The 25,277-nt window shown below is 47.8% G+C and overlaps 1 protein-coding gene across 3 annotated transcripts in view; it reads right to left on the reverse strand.

The window, feature by feature from the left end:
* The window catches only part of IQSEC2 (IQ motif and Sec7 domain ArfGEF 2), a 78,336-nt gene that overhangs the window by 23,779 nt on the left and 29,280 nt on the right, over positions 1-25,277 (reverse strand). For 2 of the 3 annotated variants that reach the window (XM_047844520.1, XM_047844522.1), the window contains exon 3: positions 17,317-17,412. The exons of the other annotated variant lie outside the window; for it this stretch is intronic. In XM_047844520.1, the coding sequence (XP_047700476.1) occupies positions 17,317-17,412 (96 nt within the window). The remainder of the gene's footprint in view (positions 1-17,316; positions 17,413-25,277) is intronic. 3 annotated transcript variants of the gene reach the window in all.

Here is a 25,277-nt window from a genome sequence, read left to right on the forward strand (position 1 = left end):
CCCTTCAGAGATGGCCCCCAACTCTGGTGCAAAGGGAATAGGGGCAGGGAGGTCAGACTGTCAGCACAGCCTCCCCCAAGAGGGCCTGGCAAAAAGGACAGTGCTTGAGGGTGTTGCCCCTGACATCATACGTACTGTTGAAGAAATAGCACCTGAGGATGTGGAATCCCTTTACTCAGGGTCCCCCAAAACACCAAAGGGCATGCTGATCACATGGAAAATCTCTCCTCTCTTCCTCATATGTGTGTGTGTGTGTGCGTGCGCACACACACACACACACACACACACACACACACACCGTACAGTAAAAGCTGGGCAGGCCTAGGTTCAGGTCTTGACTTCCATTTACCAGCTGTATGAGCCCAGGCACGTCCCTTTACCTCTCTGCACCTGTTTCTCTTCTGTGTAGGGCTAGAGGAAATGCAATTCCCTCTTTGGCTTCCTGGACTTCTGAAAGGGCCTGGGGGACCCCGCTCCCCCACCTCTGGACTCCTCCCAGTCAGGGGCAAAGAATATAAGAACGAACACACACACACACACACACACACACACACACACACACAACACGTGTGCACTGTCTTCTGGGCTATTCTGTGGGGGAAACTGGAGAGCATCCTCTGCATCAGGGGAAATAAACTACGTTATACAAATAACCACAGTACAAAGCTGAAAGTCCTTAAGGCTGGGGAACAGAAGAAGTGCTGGGGGAGCTCAGGAGAGAGATTCCTTCTGCTTGGGGGTGGCTGAGCAGAATAAAAATAAACTCACACTCACAGTGCACCTTCCCTGTGTCAGGCATTTTCCACACATTATTTAATCTGCATGACAAACATGAAGGAAGAATTAGTATTCCTACTTTGCAGGTGAGGAAAAAGGTTCTGAGGGGGAAAGTAACAGCCAAAGGTCTCAGAGCTAGCAAGTGGCAGAACAGGAATCCAAAGCCCAGAGCCTGTATTAGTTCCCTTGCTGCCTTTTATAAAGGCTTCCTGGAGGAGGAAGCTGTTGACCAGGGCCTTGCCTAGGAGGAGCTGGTAGAAGTGAGTGACTTTGTGAGCCAAGGCACTAAGATAGGGAGAAGCAGGGTAGGATATTCTGTAGGGATTTGGGGTGGCCTTCACATGGTGTGGGGCACTGACTCTCCCCAGATGCTGTTCCTAATGGGAAGTCTCTCTCCCTCCTTCTCTTTATTGGCACTGCCCAGAGCTAGGCAGCCAGCAGGGGATGGGATCAGGATGCAGTTGCCATGGAAATGAATGGGGGCTGTTGCTATGGATACTATAAGATGAGGGCAAGAGGAAGCTAGGGATGCTGAGGACTATTCCCATGACAACTTAGGCTGGAAAGGCGGGCTGGGGGGCAGTGAGGGGACCTGAAGTGAGAGACAAGAAAACAAGATGACGAAGTCAGCGCACCTAGATGAGGGCAGGGGCTTTCTTCGGGCCTTGGAGAAAGACAGGCAAAGACGCCAGACAAAGGGGTGGGTGGGGCAGATGGGCAGAGGGACCCCAATCACCTCTGTCCCCTCTGATGGCTCTTCTGCAAGCTGTTTCTACTGCTCAATCCCACTGCCATGGAGAATCCAAACCTGGGCCAACCTGGCTTGGCACAGGGGCTGGTAGGGGAGGAGGCCATCAAAGGGACTGACTGGGGAGAGAGTGGGCAAACACAGGCTTGGGAGCACAAAGACCCAGGTTTGAATCCCATATCTGCTTCTTTGCAGCCCTAAAAATAATTGTTGTCATTTACCAAGTATCTACTTTTTGTTAAGCCTAGCAACTTTGCAAGGTCTGGGTTGTTCTCCCTGAAGGAGATAACAGATGAGGAAACCGAAGTACAGAGAGATGAAGTAACTTGCCCAAAGTCTCAAAGCTCAGCAGTGGTGGAGCCAGGAGCCAAATCAACAAATTAAGGTGTTCTTAACCACCCTCTCTCGGCTCTGAACTGCCCCTCCCAGGTCTAGTCTGCATTCTCCAGCTCCCTACACCTTCCCACAATGATATGCACAGGGCCAGATGCTGGGTAAATATTTGTGGAGTGTGAGAAGAAGCCACCTGGGAGGAAGCAGGAAAGACTGAGGTTAGATGGAAGAAGCACCTGACTTTGAGAACTGTGAGTCATGGGTTAGACTGGCCAAGGGTAGAAGAGCCAACAGAACAGAGATGGACTCTATGAACCATGCAATCCCACAGATCCAAACTCAGGCTCAGAAAGTCAAAGTGGCATGCCCAGGGTCGCAAAGAATGAGAACCAAAATCCCCTACCTTCCAGGCCAGTGTCCCACTTTTTAGTTTCAGAATCCCCTTGAATCTGTCCAGCTGCCCCCCGCCAACCCCTGCACCTTTAAGCTCCTAGACAACAGCTGGGCAACAGCAGGCTACTTGCACTTCCAACGCTATGTGAGCACAGTGCCTTTGTTCGTACTCTTAGTTTCTTCTTCCTTGTTCCCTCTCCCCTTCGCCCCAGACTTCATTGGTCTGGGTGAGCTCCTCTGCATCTTTCAGCACTCTGAGAAGGTGAGCCCTCCTGAGAAGCCAATTCTGACTCATGTCTACCCACCCCGCCATAGAAGTTGACAGGGTAAGCTACTCCCCACTCTGTGTCTTGTGCACAGTCATGTCACAGATGATCCTTATCAGCAGCTAACTTCAAGCTACTCTCTTGAAGTGTCTGTCCCCTTCCTGCTCCTGTCTCCCAAAGGCAGTGGCCTGGTATGATTCACCTCTGTGGACCCGGCATGCCCAGGCCAGGGCCCAGCACACAGCATGTGCTCACCAGCCACCTTGGTCCCCTAAGTCAGGTGGCAGTCGTGTGTGTCTGAGTGTGTGTGGCACACACTCCTGCCTGGCAACTGTCACCCTAAAAGCCATAGCCCCACATGCTCAAAAGCCACCCACGCCCAGTCTCATGATTATCTCTACCAGGCACACACAGAGAGCCTGCCAGGCGTAGAAAGTCACCACGTCACACAATCAACCACACACACACACACACACACACACACACACACACACACTCAGAATTCCTTATACCATCACATTCCCTTAGATACACAACAGTGCACAGTTTCTCACTACTGATCCACCTGCCTGCTGCACATAAAGTCATGCACACATATGCACAGGCACACACACACGTTTCCCTCACAACTGAGAGAAACCTTCCCTCTTCCCACAGCCCAGGCCCTCAGCCAATTCAGTTGTCTACATAGGAGTCTACACCTCCTCGGCTCCCACAACGATCATCTGACCTTGACTTGCCCTCTCCTTCCATTTAGTTGAATCCTCGCCCCTCTTCACTTCCTTCTATCTCCAATCGGATAAAGGGTAGAATGGTCTCTTCTCCAGCCACCACAGGTCATCTAGACTCACACGCCCTGGAGAGCCAGTGGAACAGATCTACACACTATTCCCCAACTCACCAGCACAACCCTGGAGCTCTCCACCAGGTTTCTGTCCATGCTGTGTGTCCTGTGATGCCTCTTCACATCTACCACCCATTCAAACCCTTCTGAGTCTTCTATTCTTGCCCTTCCTCCTCCACCAAGCCCTCCTAGACACTACAATCCTCCCCAGCCCACCTTGACATACCCCCTCCTCTTTGCGCCAGGAACATAGTTGTTCATTAGTGAAGCCATATCTACTCCATCATTTCTGCCCTTCACACCCTGCCTACTTTTCCAAAGGAATTTCTCCTCTCCCCTGGGAGGTGGAGATCTTATGGAAAACACAGCCACTGTCTTCCTTCCTTCCACTGGATCCCTCACAGTATTAAGCGTGAAGTCTTTCCCACAGTTAGATCTCAAACAATGCTTTCTGGACGAGTGAAGAAGGGAGAGGGGAAGAGAGAGAGGGAAGGGCAGAGTAAGGGACAGAGGGAGGGGAGAAATAAATTAGAATTTGGATGAGTAAATGAGTAGATGACTTGAGTGGTTGAGTGAAACAATGAGTGAGGGAACAAGGTGAGGGGACGCTGAAGGAGGGGGGTGCTGAAAGAAAGGAGAGGAGGAACTCTCACCTGCACCTTAATCAAAGCAAGAGCCACCAGCCACTGCACACTTGTCCAACTGTGCATCACACCTTATGCTGGGTTCCTTGTGTTTTCTTGCTAATCTTCATGACAACCCACAGAGATAGATATATTCTCACTGTACTCGTGAGGAAAATGAAGCTCAAGGAGAAGAAAATATTTGCTCAAGATTACACAGATAGTTAAGTGGGAGAACCAAGGTAAACTCAGTTTTGTTCAATGCCAAAGGCTTAGAAAGGGAAAGCCGGGGTATGAGCCCACTTGGGGCGGAGGGTGTCTCTTGACTTTGCTCCCAACACAGACACATTATGGAATGTGTGGGTCCCACTGTCCATAAAGGATACCTTCCACCCTCCTGCCAACAGCTTCCAGGGATGCTTAGAACCAGCTTCTGGAAGGTGCAGGATATATTTAGGGTCATTGCATCTGGAGGAAATGGCTTCCCCTTAGACTCAGAGATCCCTAAAGTTGTAGAATCAGAAACTTGAAAGTACAGAATCGAGGACTCTTAACCATCACAGAATATTAAAATCATATTATCAGAATTTTTTAATAACAGAATCATGAAATCTTAAAACCACAGGATTGGAGGGAGAATCCCCAAATCACAGAGTTGTAGAAATAGAAACCACAGAATTGCATGGAATGTGTCACTGAATTATCATATTTTAAGTCCATATAATCACAGTTTCTTAAAATTCTAGCATCTCAGATTGACAGAATGTCAGAGCTGGAGGAACCCTTGGAGATCCGCTGGTCCAACCTCCCTCCTCCTTTTACACATGGGGTGGGGTGGAAACTAGGTAGCAGAGGGGCCAAGCAACATGTCCAGGTTGGCCGGCCCATGCTGCCTCAGGCTGACTGACTGGAGAAGGCAGCAGACTTGCCCGTGGTGAGAGTGCCACACCATTCGTTCATTTATTGAGTGCCTTTTGGGTATTGACAATACCAAGAATCAGACCCTAATCTCTCTCCCAGGCCCTGTTCCCAGCCCTGGATAGGAAAGAAGGTAAGGCCCTGGTGGGGATGAGGAGAGGGAAGTGGGGGTGGGGTGGAACATACATCAGACAGAGAGAAGAGATCAGCTTTTATTGATGGAAATTCCTTTGTACACAGCAACACCCGCACTCTGAAAGCCCTTTCATCCTGATCATATTTACAGAGCACTATGGGAGTGGCAGAGGGCACGGGGCAAGGCCTTCAAGCAGTGGAGATGGCAGCAATGGCCACAGCGAGGGAACCAGAGAGCGAGCAATGGGGAACTAGGCAGGCTGGGTCCCGCCCCCATCTGGTCCTCTGAGCCCTAGGCACCCTGAATCTCTGTTTGTGCTCACAGAGGACAGAGGTAGGTCCTTGGGATGTCATTTGGAGACCTCTCCAGGAGTGGCAGGCTCCAGGGTGCCTGGGAAGTGGGGTGTGGGTACGGGAGGGTCCAGGTTCCAAGCTCCAAGCTCTACTGCTCCCACATTTTAGTCAGACCTAGGGCTCCAGCCTTTATAATTCAGGGGCTGGAGTCCAGGGGAGGCAGCAGTGGGGGGATGGGGGAGTTGCAAGAAGGAGGTGGGGGAGGAAGGGGCATGATGCTTGCCTATCCTGAAGCAGGGACAGGGTCCCATGGGGGGTCCTGGGCAGGGCAGGTTGGGGGGCTGGTTAAGGCTTTTGCTTCTGCATAGAAAATGACCCTTGTCCTCTCAGTTACCGAGAGGAGGGACTACTGCACTCGGAGGCCGGACAGCAGAACTGATGAGCGTCTTCCTCTTCCTCTTCCTCAGTCTCCTCCTCCTCCTCCTCTTCCCTGGGGCCAGGAAGGGCAGGGTAGAGGCCACAGGCAGGTGGGTGACAGAGAGAGGCAGAGGCATTAGTTTGCAAAGCAGGGGAGATACATGAATGGCTGGAACCAGGGTGGTGGGGCTAGGACGGGGTCTGAATGGGGAGGCCGGTATGGCAGATGATCTATGGCCACACCCAACTCAGTCTCCAAAGAGCCTTTGAGAGCACCCCCCCCCAAGCCAGGCTCATTTAAGGTCAGGCCCAGAGTATACAAATTCCATTTCTGACCTGACAGGTGCCCAACCTACATTTGACTATAAATAGCAGCAACCTGCTTGGGTGCTGGCTCTTTGCACACATCATCTCATTTAACCCTTGCAACAACACTGCAACATTTTAGAGACAAAGGAATTGAAGTTCAGAGAGGTTGGATAACCTGCCCAAGGTCACATAGCTGGGTGACTGGTAGAGTCAGGATTTCAACCCAGAGTTCTTAGAGTTCCAAGTCCCAGACTCATCCCACGAGGTCCTTTAGGTGAACTTGGCACTATCTTGAGAAATCCACCCTGCCCTTGAAGGACAAAGATTTGTATTTCCTGAAGGCTCGGAGTCAGGCAAATTGGAGATGCTTAGAAATGGAGTATGGAAAGCCCACAGCTTTGGAAGCCAACAGACCAGGGTTCCAATGCCAGCTTTACAAGTGCTTCCAGGCTATGTGCCCAGGCATATTATTGCCCCTCTTGAAGCCTAGTTTCCTCATCTGTAAAAATGGGGCTCATGATGCCAACCCCACATGATTGTTGCAAGGACTGGAACATACATCAACTGCCTGGCAAATAAGAGCAATAAGAACATGGTGGTGGTTATTGTTAACTGCTCATGAACTGAATCTAATTCCCAAGGTGGCCATTTGCACCCACACTGTAGTGCCACAGTGGCAGGGAGGAGTCATTGCAGGAACAAGCGCCTGTCCGCAGGGTACTAGGGGGCCATCACTGGAGCTGGGCTACAGTTTTTTTGGATGGGGGATGGACAGACAGTAGGGCTGAGGGGGTCCAGGTGCCTTGGGAATGAAAAGGCTGATCCTCTGGAGATGGCCAGTGAAACAGTATCACCCCACTCCCAGACCCCTTGGCTCAAGAGAGGTGGTAAGTATGGAATCCAGGAAACTGGAGGATTGGGAAAAAATGAGAAGGAAAGAGGACAGGCAAGGGAAGGCACTGCTGTCCAGGTGACAGACAAGCACACACACGTGCACGTACACACATACATGCACACAGGCACCCAAGCACACACACACACCCTCTTCATACTCAAAGCTCCCTGTGACACATTGTTCCACAGAATCACTGAGTCAGCAAAACCACGTGAAGCAGAGCTCAAGTCCTGGGCAAGCGGCTCCCCCTTTCTGAGGCTCCCATTCCTCATCTATAAAAGGAGAAAACTCCACACCTCTCAAGGCTGTCATGAAGAACAAACGATCTTCCAGTCCCACCGCTCACTCCTCTTGCATCCAGGTCAGGCCCCTGCAACCCCTCAGCCTGCCACTGCAGCCACCTCCTCATTTCTTCTTCTCTCTCCCCTTTTGGACCCGTCAGCCTTCCTAATAAAGACTGCAAGCAAAGATTTCTTGCTTGTCTCTGCTTAGACACCCACCTTGGCTCCCCACTGCTTCCTTGATAAAGGTCAGACTCCTCAACTTGGCATTCAAGGCTCCCCCACAATATGGCCTCACCTGGCTTTCCCTGTCAGGTGGAAAAAGCATGGGCTTTAGAGTTAGACAGACCTGGGTATGAATATTGGCCACACCTCCTACTAGCTGGGTAGCCTTGGGTCCACCTCTTCACTTCTCTAGGACTAATTTGCCTCATCTGCAAAATGGAAAACACCTATTCCACAGGGCATGGTGGGATTAAATGAATTCAAGTACGTAAGGCACCTGCCACAGGGTAGGTTTGGTGCTTCTTACGTAGTAACTGTTATTATTACTGTCATCATCAGTGGCTCACTCATCTCACCCTTCATCAAATCAGCTTGTTCATTATTCCATCAGGATGGCCAACCTTTTCACACCTCTGTGCCTTTGCTGACTCTGCTCCTTCCTTCTGCATACATCTTTTCCTATGGAAATCCCATCTGAACATCATAGCCCAGCTTAAATGCTGCTTCCTGCAGGAAGTCCTCTCTGACTCTCAACCAGAAGTATTCCTTGCTCCCTCCTAGCTCCAGCATCCATCCCTTGGTCAGGGATCTCCATTTGTTGCTCTGAACTTCACTGAAGCATTTCTCTCACCAACCCGCTCAACACCCTCATATTTCTCCACCCCACCACCCCTGCCTTCCTTTTCTGTAAGAAAGAGAGGGCCCCTATACTATTTAAGGCCAGCCCCTCCACCTGGGCTCTGGAACCCACCACTGCTACCTCCTCCACAACAATCACCCCCTCTCCCTCCTGTATCTCAACCCCCCTCTCTCTCTCTCTCTGTTGCCTCCTTCTTACCAACATTTATAGAAGCTCAAGTCTCTCCCATCTGGGAATAAGAACCCTCTATCTGCCCCCACATCTCCCTCTAGCAATCACTGTCCCTCTCTCCTTTTCACAGTTAAGCTTCTTGAGAAATTCATCTACACTGGCCATCTCCACTTCAGTACCTCCCACGAGCTCTTCAACCCACCACAATCTGCCTGGTGCACCCACCATGCCATAGAAACTGTTCTTAGCCAGGTCGTCAAGGACCTCCTAGTGGTTAAAGCCAATGACTCTCTTCCACCGGCATCTAACTTCCACCAGCTATAACATTTGCCACTCTTAACAAGCCCCTCCTGTGCATGGATGGCTCTTTCCTTCCTCTGCTTCCATGAGCCCACTGCCTGCTGGTTTTCCTCCTACTTCTCCGACCACCCCCATCTCTTCTTCCTCTCCTCATTTCTTCTGTGTTGGTCCCTCTTCCCCAGTTCTGATCCTCTTCTCTTCCATTCCACACCCTTTCTCAGCAATCTCCACTGCATAACTTCAGGTATGGCTTAGGACCCTCCCCATCTCCTCCCCTCTCTCCTGGGTCCCAGACCCATCAAGCCTAATCCTTGCCAGAAACTCCATCAGGATGGTCTTTAAGGCCTTCTGAGCTCACAGGGACCCTGAACTCAGCATCTTACCACTGCAAAACTGTCCTCTGCATTTTGCACCTTCCTGAAAAGCACCACCATCCACCCAGGTGCTCAAGCCCAAAACACACCTGGGAGTCATGCTAGGTTCCTCCTGCTCCCTTAACAAGTCAGTTGCCAAATTCTGCAGATTCCGCCTCCTCATCTTCTCCTCTCACTCCCTGTTGACTTTTTGTTCAATCGTATTGGTGTCCTGCTGTCTCTCAAACATAACACGCACACTCCTGCCTCAGGGACTTTGTGCTCTATGTTCCTTCTATCTGGATCACTGTCTCCCAGCTAGGTGTGCCACCAGACACATTCTACATATTTAGTTGTTTATTTATTTATTATCCCTCTCACCCCCTGTAAGATCCATCAGGACCACCATCTGTTCTGTTTGGTGCTGTATTCCTAATGCCCGGCACAGCATCTGGCACTCAATAAATATTTGTTGAATGAATGACTCCATTGCCAGACCTGAACACTGAAACTCACTCTGAATTCCAACCTCTGTCATCTCCACTCCCTTCCACCCCCACAATTTATTCAGCCTACTATTCCAGTAGTAGAAGATCCTCCCAATCACCTCTCAAATCCATCTCCTCTGCTCTGTCCCCATGGCCACTATCTTCAGTTATCTCTCTTTTGGATTACCACAGCAGCCTCCTCCCTAGTTTCCCCTCCTTCGAAAAAGCTTTTTAGAAGGATGAGATATGCCACCTTGCCTGTTCGAGAACTGCTCACTGCTCTCCAGCTGCCTACCATGAAAGAGGAAGCCTTAACTCCCCAGACAGCTGTTTGGAGGCAGGTCCAACCTCTGCACCCTCCCATGTTTAGTTTCGCTATCTCTCACCCCTGGGCCTTTGTGTGCACACTCAGAGTATCCTCCCCCATCTCTAGCTCTCCGAATCTTTATGGACCTGAATGATTGGCTCAAACACTACTTTCTTCAGGAAACAACCTGACTCACAAACCAGAAGTAATTCCTCTTCAAAGACCATAGAGAAATAAGTGTCTCCAGTGTTGCTCAGGATCTCCGAGAACTGAGTAGGATGGAAGTTAGTAATTAGCAAGGACTTTGAATGCTGGGTAAGCATTAATAGAGATTCCCTTTTCCTCTTGCACTATTACCCTGGATTCATGTCCCTCTGGACCTCTGCTAATGCCAACTCATCCTTGTCTCCTCCCTTTCCTTCATCTTCTATTGGGTCTATCTCATTAATAACTCCCAAAGGCTTTAGATTCCATAATTTGAAATTAAAATGTTTCTATATGACTGGTGCCCAGTGGAGTACTGCAACAGAAGTCCTGCTCAAATCCATTCCCTTCCATGCCAATACCCCAGTTGAGGTCTTCCAGCTGGCCTCCATGCACACAATCCATTTCTCATACTGACTGCTACTGCAATGTTTCTAAAACACAAATTATACCAAATTTCTTTCCTGTTTAGAATCTACTCACATGCTACTTCATCACTAGCAACATTGGTTCTTGACCTTTATACATATAATGAAAGCCACGGACCATTTCCCCAACAAAAAATGCCCATAGGTACACACCCAAAATGTTTTGCATTCAACTTCAGGAGGTTCATGGACCACCGGAAGCCCATGAAACCCAGGTTAAGAACCTCTGGCCCTACCCAATAACTTCTAGGTTCTTCTACATATGCTGTTCCTTCTGCCTGAAAGGTTCTTCCACATTTCACCCTTCTGTCCCTGACCGCCTCTTACTCATCCTCTAAGACTCAGCTTTTAGTCTGAGTTGACCTGCAGCAGTCCTAGACCAGGCCAAATCCCTTCCTTTGGGCTTCCACAGTCCCCTCCACCATGAGCCCCTCTATCATAGCTCTCCTTGGTCTCCTCAACTGACTGGGAACTTGTGGAAGGCAAGAACCATTACCCAGCATAGGCCCTGGCTACAGCAGAACTCCATAAGTATCTACTGAAATGAACACTAATAACAGCTACGTGTTTTTTGAATACCCATTATGTGTCATGCATTCAGCAACTGGTCTCATCTATAAACCCCATGATGTTATGTGTTTCTTTTAACAGATAAGGGACTAGGCTCAGACATGTGAAGTGAGTTGTCTATGGTCATGCAGCTAGTGAGTGAAAGAACTGGGGATGAAATTGAGATGTGTTGGCACCAATGCAAGTATTGGCCCACCATGCTTCCCTGCCCTGGACTATGAGATTGGAAGATGGCATCGGTAGAACAGGGCCAAGAACCAGGGCCAGAATGCCCTGTCTGGGCTCCACTTACCATGGCTTCATTTTTTCCCTCCTGTGTCCCCTTTCATGGCAAGACCAGAGACCTGGCTCTCTCTTTTTATAGCGTAACCCCCTCCATCCCATGTACTACTCTCAGCTTCTCATCTCAAAGCCCCACTATGGTTGGGCCGATTCTTTGATCCGGAACCATCCTCAGATACATGAAGTTTTTAGATCCAATCCAATCCAATGCTACATACTTGGCTATGAGGAAAACAAGACATGGGTAGTGCATGCCCTTCAAGAGTTGATAGTCACCCAGGAATTTTACATGCACCATCTCCAATCAGCCCTGAGAGGTAAGTAGGCATTATCCTCATTACACAGATGAGGAAACAGAGGCTCAGAGGTTAAATGGCCTGCCCATAGTCATAGAGTTGGTAAGTGGTCAAACTTGGATTTAAATAAAGAAAGGTACTAATTCAACTACTTTCCCCCACTAGGTCATCTTGCTTGGAAGAGCCAAAAAAGTAGGCAAGACCATTTCTGGCAGGGTTGGGGGATGAAGAAAAGCTATCACTCTTTCAAGCCTCAGTACCCATGTCCCCTCCTGTAGGGGACACGTGGGGTTAGGTGCCCTTCCTCAGGAAGCCCTCTGAACCTACTTCTGTCCCATACCAAACCATACTATGTTGTCATTGTCTACGTGTCTCTTCCCTCTAGACTTGAGCTCCCTGATAGGACAAGATACAACTCATTCCTGTATCCCACCAAGGTTCAGCACAAGGCCTAACCGACCATGGGCAGGACAAATCTTGCTGAATGAATAAGGTGGTATTTGAGCTAGTTATGAAAAGGAAAGCAAGATCTGAACAGCTGGATGTAGGGAAATGGTATATATAGAGAAGGAAATGTTAGTAAAAGCAAATAAATGGGACCGAGGATAAAGACCAGTAATTTTGAAATTATGACAGAATGTGTATAACATGTTTTCATTGTTGTTATGCAGATTTTCTTTTCCTTACAAGAATGGGATAATACTACAAACCATGTTCTGCAACTTGCTTTTTTCTTTTTTTTTTTAAATGTTTATTTATTTTTGAGAGAGAGAGAGAGAGACAGAGCCTGAGTGGTGGAGGGCAGAGAGAGAGGGAGACACAGAATCCAAAGCAGGCTCCAGGCTCTGAGCTGTCAACACAGAGCCCGACGTGGGGCTCAAACTCACAAACCATGAGATCATGACCTGAGCCTAAGTCAGACACTTAACTGACTGAGCCACCCAGGCGCTCCAACTTGCTTTTTTTCTTATAGCGATAAGTCTTGGAGATACTTTCATGCCAGTATATAGAGATGTATCTTTTTCTTTTGATCTGTAAGAGTATGGGTGAATACAATAGGATGGGTGAATCATGAAAGAAAAGCTGTTCTCTTGTGGACGGCCATGTAGGTTGTTTTAATGTTTTGCTATAATAAACAATGCTGCTATGAACATCTTTGTGTATGTCTGGAAGCAGTTTTGAAGAATAGGTTCCTAAAAGTTGAATTGGTGGGCCAAAGGAATGCACATTTTGTTTAAAATGTAGATAAAACTTATTTCTGTTGCTTTAACATCTTTATAGACTGGCTAAAAATAAAGATTAGTCCTACTCACATAATCCAGCCTTTATTTTGAGAAGCATACATCATACAACCTTTTCATTAAGAGTTGGTTGAGAATAGCTAAATTATGGAAAGAGCCTAAATGTCCATCAACTGACAAATGGATAAAGAAATTGTGGCTTATATACACAATGGAATACTACGTGGCAATGAGAAAGAATGAAATATGGCCTTTTGTAGCAACATGGATGGAACTGGAGAGTGTTATGCTAAGTGAAATAATACAGAGAAGGACAGATTCCATATGTTTTTCACTCCTATGTGGATCCTGAGAAACTTAACAGAAGACCATGGGGGAGGGGAAGGAAAAAAAATGGTTAGAGAGGGAGGGAGCCAAAACATAAGAGACTCCTAAAAACTGAGAACAAACTTGGGGCGCCTGGGTGGCGCAGTCGGTTAAGCGTCTGACTTCAGCCAGGTCACGAACTCGCGGTCCGTGAGTTCGAGCCCCGCGTCGGGCTCTGGGCTGATGGCTCAGCGCCTGGAGCCTGTTTCCGATTCTGTGTCTCCCTCTCTCTCTGCCCCTCCCCCGTTCATGCTCTGTCTCTCTCTGTCCCAAAAATAGATAAACATTGAAAAAAAAAAAACTGAGAACAAACTGAGGGTTTATGGGGGGTGGGAGGGAGGGGTGGGTGGGTGATGGGTATTGAGGAGGGCCCCTGTTGGGATGAGCACTGGGTGTTGTATGGAAACCAATTTGACAATAAATTTCATTAAAAAAAAAAAGAAAGAGTTGGTTGAGAATGCTATCCTAAAAGGGCATGTGATAAAGAGTCGCACAGTATGGTTTATGCTCAAAGTTGGGATTGAATGCTTTAGAAAAGACCTCTGGTTGGAGGACCATCTAGTAGTAAAGCCTTAGAGAAATCTACCTTCAAGACATGGTTCTCAGGTTGGAAGTATACCCACATTTAAGATTGGGGGTGGGGGGGGCAACTGACAAATTGGTGCCATAAAAAATGGTACCAATTTGCACTCCAATCATGGAACATGAGAGATTCTGTTTCCTCACTGGAAACAGTGTTTCTGTTTCCTCGATCTTTTAAATTTTTTTTTCAACGTTTATTTATTTTTGGGACAGAGAGAGACAGAGCACGAACGGGGGAGGGGCAGAGAGAGAGGGAGACACAGAATCGGAAACAGGCTCCAGGCTCTGAGCCATCAGCCCAGAGCCCGACGCGGGGCTCGAACTCCCGGACCGCGAGATCGTGACCTGGCTGAAGTCGGACGCTTAACCGACTGCGCCACCCAGGCGCCCCTTAAATTTTGGCACTTTAAAATTGGTACTTTGTTCTTGTTTTAGTTATTTTCTCATTCATCAGCTAATGGATATCTATTCTCTGAATTGCCAAATCATGTAATTTCTCTATTCTAAAAGATGGTATACATCTTTTTCTTATTGATTTCCAGGAGATGATTTATATATAAACAGAGATCTTAACCTTTGCCTGATGTTTATGTACCAAATCCTTTTTCCTAGGCTGTTATGTTTTAATTTTGTGTATAGTCTCTTTCTCTACACAGAAGTTCTCAACTTTAATGTAGTCAAAATTATTGTTCTTTACTTTATGGCTTCTGGGTTCTTAAGTCATGCTCAGAAAAGCTTCTCCATCCTACTATGATAAAAATATTCTGTATTGTCTTCTGATACTTTTGCAGTTTTATCCTTTGTATTTGATTTTATGTGAGACAGAGGTTTAACTTAGTTTTTTCCCAAATGGTAGCCAATAGTCCCATCCCATTTACTGACTCCCTACTAATTTGAAATGTGTTTTTTAATCATAAATTATATTCCCATATGAATATTTGGTTTTGTTTCTAAACTCTCTATTTTGTTCCCTGTATGTAATTCTCTATTTCTGTGATGATATAAGATTGTAATTTCTGCAGCTTTATGGTAATTTTGTATAAGTTCCCCCTCATTGTTCTTCTTTTTCAAAATTTTCTTAGTAATTCATGGGCATTTACTCTTCTAAATGAGCTTTAAAATCCAATTGCCCAATTCCCAAAGAAAATACCACTGAAATTTAGTGAGAAATGCATTGAAACTTTTGATCAGATTGAGGAAAAAACTGTCATTTTTACTATATTCAATCTTCGCATCCAGGAACAGGATAGGATCGTTGACTATTCAAGTCTTCTTACAGCCTTTGATGAAATTTTCTAGTTTTCTATGGAGAAGTATTTCATGTTTCTTGTCAATTCCTAGTAATTTTATCATTTTGTCTTACTATTGTGAATGGAATCTATTTCTATTATGTCTTCTAATTAGTTATTGTTGCTATTCAGAGAAGCTAATGGTTGGGGTATATATTTATCTTGTATCTAGCCATCTCACTGAATTTTCTTATTAGTTCTAATAATTTTCCCTTTTATTCTCTTTGATTATCTAAGTAGACAACCATATCATCTCCAAATAGTGCTAATTCTGACTCTTTCTTTCTAATATTTATACCACTTATTTCTGTTTTTAATCCTACTGGTTAAAAGTTTTAGAAAAAAATGTTGATGGGGCGCCTGGGTGGCTCAGTGGGTTAAGCGTCTGACTCTTGGTTTCGGCTCAGATCATGATCTCAGGGTTCATGAGTTCAAACCCCACATTAGGCTCAGCGCTGATAGCGCTGGGCCTGCTTGGGATTCTCTTTCTCTCCCTCTCTCTCTGCCCCTGCCCTGCTCGTGCTCACTCACTTTCTCTCTCTAGTATAAAAAAATTAAATTTAAAAAAAACTTCTAGGAAAAAATGTTGGTTAGTGACAGTGATAGCAGTCATACTTATTTTGTTCCTGAGGTTAATAGGAATTTACCTACTAGTTCACTATTAAATTTGGTGATTATCTTTGGTTTCTGATAAAAAATTATTTATCAAAATAAGGATGTTTTCACTGACAGCTTACTGTACTAGTTATCTATGGCTGTGTAACAAATCATACCAATACAAGTAAGAAATAACTAGGACACTTACTAAGAGTTTTAAAACCAAGAACAGATACATAATTCTATCAGATTATTTTTTCAGCATTTATGGAGATAGTTATACATTCTTTTTACTTTAATCTATTAATGTAATCCATTAAAATAACAGCTTCCCTAATGTTTAACAATCCCTGCACTGCTGGGACAAACTTTCATTTGTCACGATATGTTCTTCTTTCAATACACTGATGGATTCAGTTTGATAATCTTTTATTTAAAAAATGTATGACTATTGAAATGTGAGATTGGGCTATAGTTCGTTCTCTCTCTCTCTCCTTCTCTAAACCTATCCAGTTATACTAGTTTTCTGGAATGAAGTGGAGCTGCCCATCTTTTTCCATTATCTGATCTTTCCAGATTCAATAAAACTTCCATTATACCACCACTTCCGTAATACCAGTTGGGTCCTGGTACCATTTCTGAGGAGAAAACTTTGACCATATTTTTAACTTCTTCTATATTGTTCTATTCTATTCAAGTTTTCTGTCACTCCTTAAGTCATTTTGGTAATTTATATTCTCCTAGAAAACCACCCATTTCACCTATATTTTCACATGTATTGGTATAAAATTATACAGAGCATCTTTTATGACTTTTTTCATCTCTTCAAAATCTGTGGTTAAATCCCCTTCATCATACCTTATTTTATTTATGTTTCTTCTTGCTTTTTACTCAGTCATATCTGCCAGAGAATAGTCTGTCTAGTTTGCTGGTCTTTTCAAAAACCACCTCTTAGTTTATCAAATCTTTTGTTTTCTATTTCATTAATTTCTGGTTTTATCTATAGTAATTACTTTATTCTGCTTTCATTTGGTTGTTATTTTTCTAAATTTTTGAGTGGGATAATTTGTTTAATTTAAACTGTTGTGTTCCCTAATAAAAACATTTAAGACTCTACATTTTCTTCTGGGAACCCCCATGGTCACATCCCATAGGCTTTGATATACAGTATTCCCATTGACATTTATTCTAAATAGTCTATAATTGATATTTATCTTAAATAGTCTATAAATTCCATTCTTATTTCCTCTTTCACACAAGTGTTTTTTTAAACTTTCAAATGGGTCTTTTTTTTTTTTGCTGTTGCTATATTTCATTTTATTGCCTTATAATTAGAAAATGTAAAATGTGATTTCTCATTAACTTGGAAATAATGTTCTCAAAGGTGTGGGTGATTGTTCCCTCTGCCTAAACATCCTTCTCCATCCTATCCAACTGGCAAACTCTTACTCATCCTTCAAAACAGCTCAAATATTACATATTGTAGAACCAACCACTCCCGCCTTTGGGAATGGGGACGTGTATCTGCGGAAGGATTTTTAAGGAAGCATAAACTACAAACAGAATCTGAATCTCCTCTTTGGTCTCCTACCTGGTCTCCCAGTCACTCTTCTCACATGCTCAGACATTCATTCCACAATCACTCAGGGGGGCTAGAGGGAGATGGGGGAGAGGGTCTGGCAATGCTATTGCAAATTTGTCTGGAAGGGTGAAGGATGAGGGGAAGGATGGGTCTAGCTCTTACCTGCTCTCTGCCAGCCTGCCTGAGGGGGTAAGCTTCATGGAGTCAAGGACCTGAGTAGGACAGCAATACTGGTGTAGAGTATGAGACGCTGTGGACCTGAGAGACAGCAAGAGACAGAGAGAGAGAGAGAGAGAGAGAGACAGAGAGAGAGACAGAGAGAGAGACAGAGAGACAGAGAGACAGAGAAAGAGACAGGGAGGGAAGGGAGAGGCCGGGTGGGGAGTAGGGATGAGGAAGTGAGACGGGGAAAGGGAAGACTGGGAAGAATGGGTGGTGGAGGATTGGGAATGAAGAGGAGGGGTGGGAGGTGGGGAGGCAGGGAAGAAGGGAGAGAAGGGAGAGAGGGAAGGGAGGAAGGGAGGAAGGAAGGAAGGGAGGAAGGAAGGAGGGAAAGAGAGGAAGGAGGGAGGGAAAGAGGGGAAGGAAGGAAGGAAGGAAGGAAGGAAGGAAGGAAGGAAGGAAGAAAAAAAGAAAAAAAAACACAAAGTCAAGAAAGAGAGGACGGCACTCGAACCACAAACAGAACACAACGACAACAGGGGGCAGCAGAGACAAAAGAGCCAGTCTGGGCCTCCTGTGTTCCAGGTGACTCCGTGGGGACCTAAGCCACGGAGACACTGGGACACCACAGCAGGGAAGGGGGAAGGGAGCCCTCCTCACACCAGACGCCACACAGGTAGGAAAGAGGGAAGGGGAGAGGGGATGAAAGAGAAAGGGAAAAGATATATGGGGGGCTCCCCCTTATAGAAGACCCCTTACAAGAAGGGAGGAAGGCATGGAGGGAGAGGAGACTCTGGATCCAAAGAAGGGGAAGAACCCAGGCCAGGTGGGTGGAGGAAACACTGTAGGAGGAGAGGGAGAGGGACAGAGAGAAACTGAAAGAGACACGGAAAGGGTAAGACAGAAAAGGAGAAAGAGAAAGAGGAAGACAGAGGAATGGTGAGACAAAAGACACAGAGAGAGGACAGGGAGAGGCAGAGAGCGCCAGAGCAAAGGAGAGGAGAGGCGAGGGCGGGAGGAGAGCTGCCAAGGTCTCAGTGGCCTAAGTGACGGATGGGACTGGGGCTGAGTGGGTGGGTGGAGCCCAGTGAGCCAGAGGACAGGGTGGTTCCCAGTAGGAGTCTTTGCTTCCAAGGCCAGTGCTGTGCCCCTAGCCCAGGACACGACCCACACTCCACCCCCCCAGCGCTGTACCCCCACCCCTAGCACAGGGTCCAAAGGCCCCTGTACCTCCTGCTTCCCATGATTAAAGTCCAGAGAATGGGCCTGGGGGAGGAGGGACAGTAGGGTAGTGAGGCTGAGGGCCTGGTCTACCCTGAGCAGGGCAGGTGCTGGGAGTGGAACTGGCCCTTCCAGGTCAGCCAGCCCCTCTCCCCGACATGCCCCTGAAGGCAGATTGTGGTCATGGCCTGGCCATTCCAAAGCCCAAGTAAAGGCCAGGAGATGTGGCTGCAGGCCAGGCCAGCTGCCCAGCATCTCACTTGTGATTCTGAGGATGCCCAAATCTTAGATCCTTATAGAGAATCTTGGAATCTGAGCCTGTTCTTGTCAGAGACTCTAGAATAAGCATCATCATCAGAATGACTGTCTCTCAAGTGCCATCTATGTGCCAGTCACCAACCCCAGTCCTTGACTCATTATCTCATTAAATCTGAGACACAGAGACCCTTAGGCTGCTGGAATGTTAGTATCAGAGAATCTCAGGGGCTATGGGGGAACCCTGCAGTGCTGAGCCAGGCTAGCATGCCAAAGCAGCCACTAGTTACACCCCTCATAGGCCATGGACTGTGTTGCTCAGGGCTCCAGGGTCCTCACAGTGTGGGGGGCACCCGATGCCCATGCGCTCACCCTCTCTCGCTAGCTCCCTCCCCAATCCAAAGGCCTCCAAGAGTCCAAGAGGGGAGCCAGGAACCAGGAAGCCAGGAGGCTGCTGAATCAGCAGCCCAAGGACCAAGTCCAGGCCGGGGCAGAGAAGGAGGGGGTCAGGCTGCAGGGTCGGGGGTGGGGGGGCTAGGTTCCTACCTGCTACTCCTCCCGGAGGGCTCCATGGGTCTGGACCTGTCCCGAGGGCAGGCCCCCTGGTCGGGCGGTGCCTCCACTGTGTCACCACCCCCTCCTCCCAGCCCTTCCCTAGAAGGAGGAACCAAGGAGGCGGGGCCAGGCCAGCTGGGCTGTTGGCCAGACTGCAACTGGAAACTTTGCTCCTTCCCCTGCTCCCTCAGGAGGGCTGGGAACTCCAAGTAAGGGGAAGCAGTTTTGAGAACTCACAGTGACTCCTCTGGGCCAAACCCCAGGCTAGGCTCCCCATGTGCATCTCTGCTGGAATCTCCCCCAAGAACCCTGTCAAGTGTGTGTCACTAGCCCTATTCTCCGGACAAGAAAACTCAGATGGAGAGACATTAAGTAATTCAGTACCGGTACTACAGCTACAAAGTGGCAGAACCCCAAGATCGAGACCTGGTTTGACCATTCCCCAGATCTGGATCGGTCCCCTCGGCCATATTGCTGGCTTGTGAGTACAGAAACTTTTCCACAGAAGCTTTTCACATTCTCATCTTCTGCACAATTAGAGACCATGTTTTGTTGTTGTGCCTGGATGCTGCAGATCAAGTAATATTCAAATCACCCATTTAGGGAAATCAAGGCAAGACCCTGGCCAATATGCTTGACTACTGCAATAAGCTTGCATTCTCCTGTGTATGCTTCCCAGGACTGGCTACGAGAAATGCTCCCTGAAGAGAAAAGCAAAAATCAGAAGAAACACCATTCTCCATCAAGAGGCTCTTCTTCCAAGGAAACTGCCCTGCCTGACTTTACAGATGGGGAAATTGAGGCCTAGAGAGGGGAAGAGTCTTGCTAATGTTCACACAGCCAGTCAGACTAGAATCCAGATGCCCTGACTCCCCACCTACTCATCACAGGAATCTCTCTCTCTCTCTCCTTCCTTTGGATGAGGCTGGAGAAAGGAGAGAATTTGGAGGGTTGGAAGGATGGGGGATTCCTGAAGAGTCCCACAGATCCAGCTCAGAGTGCTCTTGTCCTTTCACAGCCCCAGAGCCCAGGCCCCTGGCTGTTCTGAGCAGAAGGCGGCCCTGAGAGGGGCCGGGGGGCAATGATCTAGAAGGAATAGGAACTGACAGGCAACAGGCCAGCCTTCCTGCCTTCCTGCCTCCCTGCTGGGGCAGCTGGTTCCTCTCAAGAAAGCCAAAGCCGTTGAGAGAGATAGGCCCTCCGGACCACGGCAAAGTTGGCATCTGCAGGCCCTTTGTGGTCTCTTCTCCCTCTTCCTACCCTCTAAAGACCCTGGTCCCCAGAGCTCTGGCCTTGACCCCTGCTTTTTTCTCTCTCCTTGAGCAACTCTCCTAGCTCCTGCAGCCGCTGTGCTCTGTGCCCATTTGCAGTTACTGCCCTAATGGCTGCACCTCTGGCCCAGACCTTCCTCTTGGCCTGGTAGGAGTTGAGAGACAGAAATTCTAGTCCTGGCCATAAGGCTGATGTTGTGGCCCTTGGGCAAGCTCCTTCTCCTGTGTTAAGGCCAAGATCCCACACCTGGGTGCCTGGTAGAGCAAGTACAAGTCCCAGCTCTACCACTTTCCAGCTGGATAACGCTTCTGAGGCTCAGTTACCTTATCTCTAAAAGACAAGTGGCAATTTCTACCTCATGGGTTCTTGTGATGATTCAGTGAAACGAATGCGCATCTATGGTGTAGAGTCAGCTTGAGCCTAAAGGAGTCTGACACGTCTCCCAAGAAGACAGGGGAGACCCACGGGAAGCCTATTTGTTTCAGGGATGGGGAAGATTCTAGGAAAATATCTCTGGGCCACTCCTGGAATTCAGACATATCTGAGACTGTTGGGTAGATTCATGTGATGACCCACCAGGGGCTGAAAGGAAGAAGGAATTAATGGTGAGCAGCTTGACCCAGCCACAGGGCACCAGAGGCCTTCATTCACTTATTCAACAGATCCTGTGGACCCGGCACTGGGCCAGGGGCCTGATACAGCAGGGGCTCAGGGTAGTCAATGTCCTGATCTCATGGAGCTCATATCCAAGTGAGAGGAGACAGACATTCAACAGCTAATGGAATTAAGCTGGGCAAAAAGAGGAGGCAGCAGGAGAGAGTGTTCCAGGCAAAGGAAACAATTTGGGCAAACGATCTGAGGTGATATTTCCAGGAACTGCAAGAAGGCCAATGCAGCTGAGTGGAAAAAGCAAAGGGGAGAGAGGTGAGACTGGAGATGTAGGCAGGGTTCTAATCACACAGAGCCTCGGAGGCCACAATAAAGTTTTGGTATTTATACAAAAAGCAGTTTGGCAGCCTGTGGTTCATGTACAGGCACTGGGGGAGGGGAAGTGCCTCAAAGCCCCTGAAGTTGTATGGAAAATATTAATGAGTAACAGCATGTTTGGGGGGAAAGTGTAGCTTTCATCAGATCCTCACATGGGTTTATGATCCCAAAAGAGCAGGGAAGCTCCTTATATGATTCCATTCGCTAAGCACCCACCATGAGCTAGTGGCAGGCCTCCTAGAACCTTCTCTGAGCTGACTCCTACCCCCCCCCCCTCAGCTAGACTCAGCCTTCCCCTGCCCCTGATCCTCAACCAGTGCTCCACCCAGACAGGAGTGCTTACATTCTCTGCCACACTGCTGTCCCAGCCTCATCTTTGCCTCTGCTCAAAAATCCATTCCCACCACCCACCCCCACTGCCACCTCCCCACCTCACTAGCTCCCCCTAGTTCCTCACAAGTCAGCTTACAGGTTGTGCCCCCTGGAACAGGCCCTGGCCCCTTCCCTGTTTCCTTCCCACCCTGCACTTGTCTCAGCCTTGTCTGTCCACAAGCTGATTCTCCCTCTGGGCCAGGAGCTCTGTGGGGACAGGGGTGCTGCCTTATTTATCCCAGTGTCCCCAGAATCCAGCACAGGGCACCCAGACACACAGGTCAGCACATGGTGGTGGTAGTAGACAATCCACACTGAGGTGGAGGCTGCAAGGTGGGCTGGTGGACACTAGAGGGCACTGTGGTCACTAGAATCCTGGCCTGATGCTGCCCAGGCTGACCCACAGTGGGTACCAGGACCAGGTGCACCTGGAAGCAAGGAAACTGTGCTCCTGGGTCCTGCAGCTCCTCAGCTCTGGGCCTAACTGACTGGGGTCCCAGTTACAGCCTCCCAATTTACCTTCTGCGCCCTTCCCAGCCCATGGCTTATGACAGTCCCATTCCTCTGCAGAAACAGCTTTAATTCTTTACAAACACAGGTGCCAAACACGCCTCCCACAGTTCCAGCATACATTTCCTGCTCTGCCTGCAACTCTCTCCTCTCAGCTTCACCTCACCCCACCCCCAGTCCTCACCTGGCCAGCTTGTACTCATCCTCCAAGTCTCAGCCTAGGTATCAGCTTAGAGAGGCCTTCCAGCCCCTCAGGCTGGGTACAGTATACTTCTGAGATGCTCCCGCCCTATACTTCCCCTGTAATTGTCTATTTCCTCATCTCTTTCCCTCCTGGACAGTGAGTTTCCTCAGAGCAGACTTATATGATTCATCAGTATATCAGCTGAATCTAATTTAGCACAGTGCCTGGCACATTGTAGGTACTCAAGAAATCATCCTTGAGTGAATGAGTGGATAGATGGGTGAATGGATGGGTGGGTGGGTGGATGGGTGGTTGGATAGGTGGGTGGATGGATGGATGACTCTGGGAAGTCACTTTACCTCTACAGGTTTCAGTTTCCCCAGCTGTAAAGTGCCCACAATCATCTCTACTTGGCAGAGTGGCCAGGAGGCTTAAAGAGAATGTGTGCCAAATGCTCCCTAACAGTACCCAATACACAGCAGACATTTTGCAGATCAAAGCAATTATTAATATTTGGAATAGTAAAAAAGGGGGGGAGGGGAGAAGTTGAAGGAGACTCTGCCTTGAACCTGGGATAATCTCTCCAACCTCATATTTACCGTTTACACATAGAAGATGGCTTTAATGATAATAAGGAAACTATCATTCCTATTAAAAATATTAAAAATAACAGCACCTTCTATATGCAAGCCAGAAACAGGAGGCCCCCAAGGAGGCGGTGGGCAGCCCCTAAGTCTCAGCCAGAGGATGCGAGGCAAAGGCCAAAGTCAAAGCCGTGGGCATTGCCCCTGCATCTGGAGAACAGTCATTATGGGCACAGCTGGTTCTGAACTCTTTACTCATAGGTGAAAACTTGTCTAAGAGGTCATTAATTCTCTCTGTAATTAATGTAAAAACTGCAGGGGTTTGTATTAATGGAAAAGTAAGCCCAAGCGTCAAGCTGATAATATTGATAATGTGCACTTATAATTATATACTGCAGATAACTATAAATTCAGTCCCTGCACTAATAAAATGTGAAAATTCCCGAAGCAACCAAGAACTCAGTAGTAGCTGTACCATGAGTAGCATTATGTTAGTTGTTCTGATGCTATGAAAATCACCACACACTGGTAGCAATGGTAATATTCACTGTGCACTTAAAAGCTGTTCTGGCATAAAAAGGGGGGAATTATTTAGATAAAATGAGGGTGTTTTAATGCAAGTGCATGGAACTTGAAAGCACAGTGAGCAAAGGTCAACTTGCATTAGAAAAGGAACCAAAACCTTAATGGACAGGCAATTTAACAACCATGGGCTTCTGAGCAGACCGCCCCCCCCCGAGGCTCTGACCTCATGTGTGGACCCACAATAACTGCTAGCTGGAGATGTATTTGACCTCTCTACCCTCACCCACTTCTAAGAGAACTGACTCCCACCTACAGCCCCTTGCTGCCGCCTGTTCCCATAGGCTGGACAGAAACACTGTCATATGGAACGGACCCTTAAGCTTCCAGGTTGGCAGCCACATCAGATCGTATAAACAAACGCAGATGAAGCTAGTCCAGAGAGGTGAGTCAGTGACAAAGAGATGACAGAGACCAAGCAAGCCATGAGATACACAGAGAGATGAGACATGGGCCTGGGAGATGCAGAGAGAGAGAAGGAGGGAGAGGGAGCTAGGGCAAGTAATCTTGGTCCTCGATTTCTTGGTCCTGCTTCCAGTTGGTGTGAGGCCTGACTATATATATATATATATATATATATATATATATATATATATATGTATATATACACACACACACACACACACACACACACACACACGCACACTTAATTTCTCAGATTCGGTGAGATGTAGCTTCACAATAGTCCACCCCCCACCTTTTACATTCTGGAGTGAGTTTGAGTGGGTTTCTGTTCCCTGCAACAAAATGTACCCAGACTCAGACAAGGGAAAATTGGGGATATAAGTGGAGGGTTTGCATAAGCAAGACCACATAAAGAACATTATGTAGGGAGGGGTGGGTGCAATCATAAAGTGTTTGTGTTTGCTTATTCAAATGCTCCCTCATTTCCTGACACTTGCTTCCACAGATGCACACTATAGCCACACACTCACACACACTGACATTCAGTGGCACGCAGAAACAAAGGCAGCAATGGCTGGATATGCTTTTATGCAGATACCCAGACACACATGGACACATGCCAGCACCTCTGCATTCCTCACGCCCGCACGGACACAGAAGCAGGGGCCACGCAGGAGCACACACAGGCGCATGAACACAGTGGCGCTTGCCCACAAAGCTCAGGGCAGGAGTCGGGGCTTGACTGGGCTCTGTGCAGCCTCCCTCCCCAGCTGCCAAGTGACTCATCCCCGGGGCTGCTAATTAAAGCCAGGACAGAGGGGACAGAGGCAAGGGGAGGGGAAGAGAGAGAAGGCAAGTTTATTTTGGTTCCAACCAGGCACGCAGCCAGCTTAGGGGTCACCCACTTCCTGGGGCTAGGCCAGGCGGAGGCAGAGGAACACACACTGGAAGGGGAGGGAAGACCCTCTTACCCCTTCTTGTCCCTCAGGATCTTCCTGGAATGGCACCTTCTTTGGGAAAATTACCCAACTCCC

The sequence above is a fragment of the Prionailurus viverrinus genome, chromosome X, assembly GCF_022837055.1.
Source record: "Prionailurus viverrinus isolate Anna chromosome X, UM_Priviv_1.0, whole genome shotgun sequence".
NCBI classification, from domain to species: domain Eukaryota; kingdom Metazoa; phylum Chordata; class Mammalia; order Carnivora; family Felidae; genus Prionailurus; species Prionailurus viverrinus.